Source organism: Morone saxatilis, unplaced genomic scaffold (assembly GCF_004916995.1).
Source record: "Morone saxatilis isolate NCDOM2014 unplaced genomic scaffold, NCSU_SB_2.0 Contig18, whole genome shotgun sequence".
NCBI lineage: Eukaryota > Metazoa > Chordata > Actinopteri > Moronidae > Morone > Morone saxatilis.
In genome coordinates, this window is record NW_023339740.1 from 10,668,248 (window position 1) to 10,671,737 (window position 3,490).

The window sequence follows — 3,490 nt, forward strand, 5'->3', positions numbered from 1 at the left end:
ACACACATCTTCTTGTTTCAGCCGTAGAACATGTGGCATGACTTTTTCCAAGACAGCTTATCAGCAGACTGTCTGGCATCAGTGAACTAAACAAAATTTCTTTCCTCAGTGTTTCTTCTTTAACAGGCTCCATGGTTCTGTGTATACTTGTCTTTATACCTGATCTGACTGTTTTTACAGTGCTTCATTGTGCGTGCTTTGCATGATATCATCTTGTGCATTTGTTGCAGGGCAATGCTATAATAAGGGAATGGCTTGGGAAAGGTTGCTCGCTTATCTGGCTATGTGCTTTTGCCTGTAGAAGAGATTGGCCAGTTGGTTTTCCTTATTTCTCAGCATGGCTCAGTTTGTCTGACCCATTCCAGCACTCAAATATTTTGTGTTGATTCAGTTATATCTGCTCCTTGATATTACATCTACTGAAGGGTGAGCGTCGGTTCTTTTTTTTTGTGTTTTCTTTCTCAGCAGGCCTGGCCCACTGGCACCCAACAGATCCTCATACCATCATCATGGCAGCAGGTCCCAGGTGTGGCCATCCACAGCTCCGCGCACCAGTCTAATGTTGCTGAATCACCCCTGGAAACACTTGATGCTTCCACTCAGCAGGGACACAGCTGGAGGTGGGTCAACCAACAACCGTTAAAGGGCCAGTGTGAAACATTTAGGGGGCTTCTGTCAGCAGCGTGCACCACTAACTTGTTTGATCTTTGGCCCTAATAGGAGCACAACCCAAGCCAGGACCCAGCAGGAGAGGAAGAAAGTGAAAGCCAGACGCGGAGAGAACCGAAACAGGTTGGTCGGAGCCCTGCAGTTTTTACCTCTGATATTTGATTTGATTTGTGAGGGTTTATCAATGTTTGATCTCCCACCAAAAGCAAAACCAACTGCACTGCAACCTTTTTAAACGTATCTTTTTATGTGGTAGATTATGGTTATATTTTTTTCAAGAGAACAGTTTTTCTATTTTTATTGCTCCTTAAACAGAAGATCCATTCCTTTAGACTCAATGTGGGCTTTTATTTCTTTGTCTAGGGGTATATCCACAGCATCATTACTCAGCAGCAGCGGTGTGACCCCACCCAGCTCCAGCACAATGCTGTCCCAGCCAATCATCATCTCCGATACACCCAGCCCGGCGGTCAGCATCATCACTATTCACAGTGACACCGACACAGAGGATGAGCGCAAGTTCCATCCCGCCAGGTGAGGACCAGACACTCCTCTGCACTATTACGTGTTTTGTTTCTGAGGCAGGATTGTTAAGGGTCCCACTGGCATCTCATTTCTTTTATCTTGGATGCAACAGTGCCAGTCCAATATTTCTAGTTCAAAAACAATTCTACATCCTGGAACTATCTTACTATAAGCATGATATATTTTCTGCTAGAGGAGGATTTAAAAACTGGTCTTGTTTTGGGTTGATTGATTTGGACTAAAGTACTTTGATCACCCGATCATCATTTCCTTGTGAAATAACAGTTTCTCTGTTTCCACAGCATTGGCCTGAGCCAGCGCACCAACGTTATCAGCTGTGTGACGGTGCACGACTCGGACTCCTCTACAGCCAGTCCCCTGACTCCTCTCCCCCGCACACTAAATACAGCCAGCACCATGTCCTCCCGCCAGGCCAAGTCTCTGGCAGTGGTGGCACCTTCAGTCAAAACCCAGGGGTCTGAGAGAGGGGCAGCTTCACGTGCACGCTTGGAGACCGGTGAGACTCACTCGTCTACGGTTGTCTCTGCGTTATCAGTAGTGCATTTTATTTTGCACGTGAAAGCCGTACGCTTTAATAATACTCGCTACATGTTCATTCACAGGGAGCTACATAAAGCCGAAGAGATCATCCAACCGTCAGCCCTGCAGTTCAGGGGAGAGTATCGAGCGCCACGGTCTGGTGCCAAGCCAGTCACACCCCTTAAACCTCAGCCAGGTGAGGCTTCTTTTGTTGGTGGTGGTTTTTCAAGATTAGACTTGGCTGCTAATAACAGCTGTATTCAGTTAAACGGTTTCCATTGTTTTGACTTGTTGACAGATATTTGCATGGACTTGCACAGGTGCATATTTACTGAACCACTCGATGGGAAAGGGTGTCAACTCCTTAGAATTTGAATCACTGTAACAGACCCGGCAGCCAAGGTTAATTAGTTAGACTGGAATTTCTGTCACTATACTCGGACACAGGAAGTGTTAAGTTGATAAAAGTCCCTCCAAAGCACATGATTCATATGATGATCTTTTCAACAAGGAGTCTTAAACTAGGGTTGTCAAAGCGTCAAAGATCTTTTACTGTGGCATAAAATTTTACAATTGAAATCAAACTTGAGGTTATTGAGTCCAAAGTGCTCTCTGCTGGACAAACAATGTAATAGCAGGTGAATCTGTAAATGGCCTAAAACAAAGAGTATTTATGCACTTTAGTTTTATTTAGCCAACACCAATGCAATGACACCTACTGAAGTGGATTAGTGACTGAGATTTGAAACCAACTTCAAGGTTCAAATTGACATTTCTGCTCAATATTATAATCTTAATTATTTTTTTCATCCCTGCTTTCTTCCCGCAAAATAGTGGAGAGTTTTAGCTTTTTAGGACTGAGGCCATCTGAGAAGGAAACTACTACTACTACTACTAACTTTTGATGTTGAACCGCTCACAGTTCATGAACGTATGATATGCGTGAATTGGCTAGAAAGGGTCACCTGTCAAAAAGGTTGGAAATCTTTTTAAAGTGTAGAAGCAATAGCTGCTTCATCCTTTTTAAATGTCACTAACCCATCAGGTTGCTCAGTACCCACAAAGTTTTCTTTTGAATTTTAGTAAAGTTTCCAAGTTAAATAAGTCTAAAATGATGCACATTGATGTGTAATATTTCCATGTGAATGAAAGATGTATAAACGAAGGTGTTATGCTGATATCTGATGGGTTCTTTTTAGGTTCAGCCCGTGGTTTCTTCCTCTCAGGAGCGTTCCCACAGTGACTCATCTTTGCGTCGCCAGCAGACGTTCCCTCCGGCTGCCTCTCACTACAGCTTCGCCGAGGCCCTAGCCTCTGCCTCGGCCCCTGGCCCCAGCCTGTACACCTACCCAGCCTCCACTGCCCTCTCCTCAGCATCTCAGGCCATGGAGCAGCTCCTGGGCCGCGGTCACAGCAGCCACGGGCACTCCCCCTCCGCCTATGCAGCAACGTACACCTCATCCTCCTCCAGGAGGGACTCGGCCAGTCGTAAGGATTCTGTCAGTAGTCTGCTGCACGGCCTCCCCGCAGCCTACCAGCATCAGTTTGCCACTGGTTCTCCCTACGTTAGTGTGACACCCCGGGCCGAGGCCTACAGTGCCTACCAGCTAAGCCCCAGGCGCCTCACACAGTACCCCTACCTATAGGGAGCCGCACACACTTGGAACAAAGAAAAAGAAAAAATCTGTTTCCCCACATACTATCACAAAGGGACATTTAAACTGTATTTCTAGTAGAATAACTGTTGGTCTCTTAT

General features: G+C 45.6%; 1 protein-coding gene across 5 annotated transcripts in view; it reads left to right on the plus strand.

Annotated features, from left to right (window-relative positions):
* si:ch211-160o17.4 (homeodomain-interacting protein kinase 1) overlaps positions 1–3,490 on the plus strand; it is a 12,213-nt gene that overhangs the window by 8,257 nt on the left and 466 nt on the right. For 3 of the 5 annotated variants that reach the window (XM_035661952.1, XM_035661955.1, XM_035661953.1), the window contains 6 exons: positions 466–620; positions 721–792; positions 1,033–1,203; positions 1,497–1,711; positions 1,818–1,930; positions 2,934–3,490. The exon at positions 2,934–3,490 is cut by the window's right edge and continues 466 nt beyond it. In XM_035661952.1, coding sequence (XP_035517845.1) covers positions 466–620; positions 721–792; positions 1,033–1,203; positions 1,497–1,711; positions 1,818–1,930; positions 2,934–3,380 — 1,173 coding nt within the window. In that variant the 3' untranslated portion in view covers positions 3,381–3,490. The remainder of the gene's footprint in view (positions 1–465; positions 621–720; positions 793–1,032; positions 1,204–1,496; positions 1,712–1,817; positions 1,931–2,933) is intronic. The other 2 variants (XM_035661954.1, XM_035661956.1) reach the window with 1 other exon arrangement.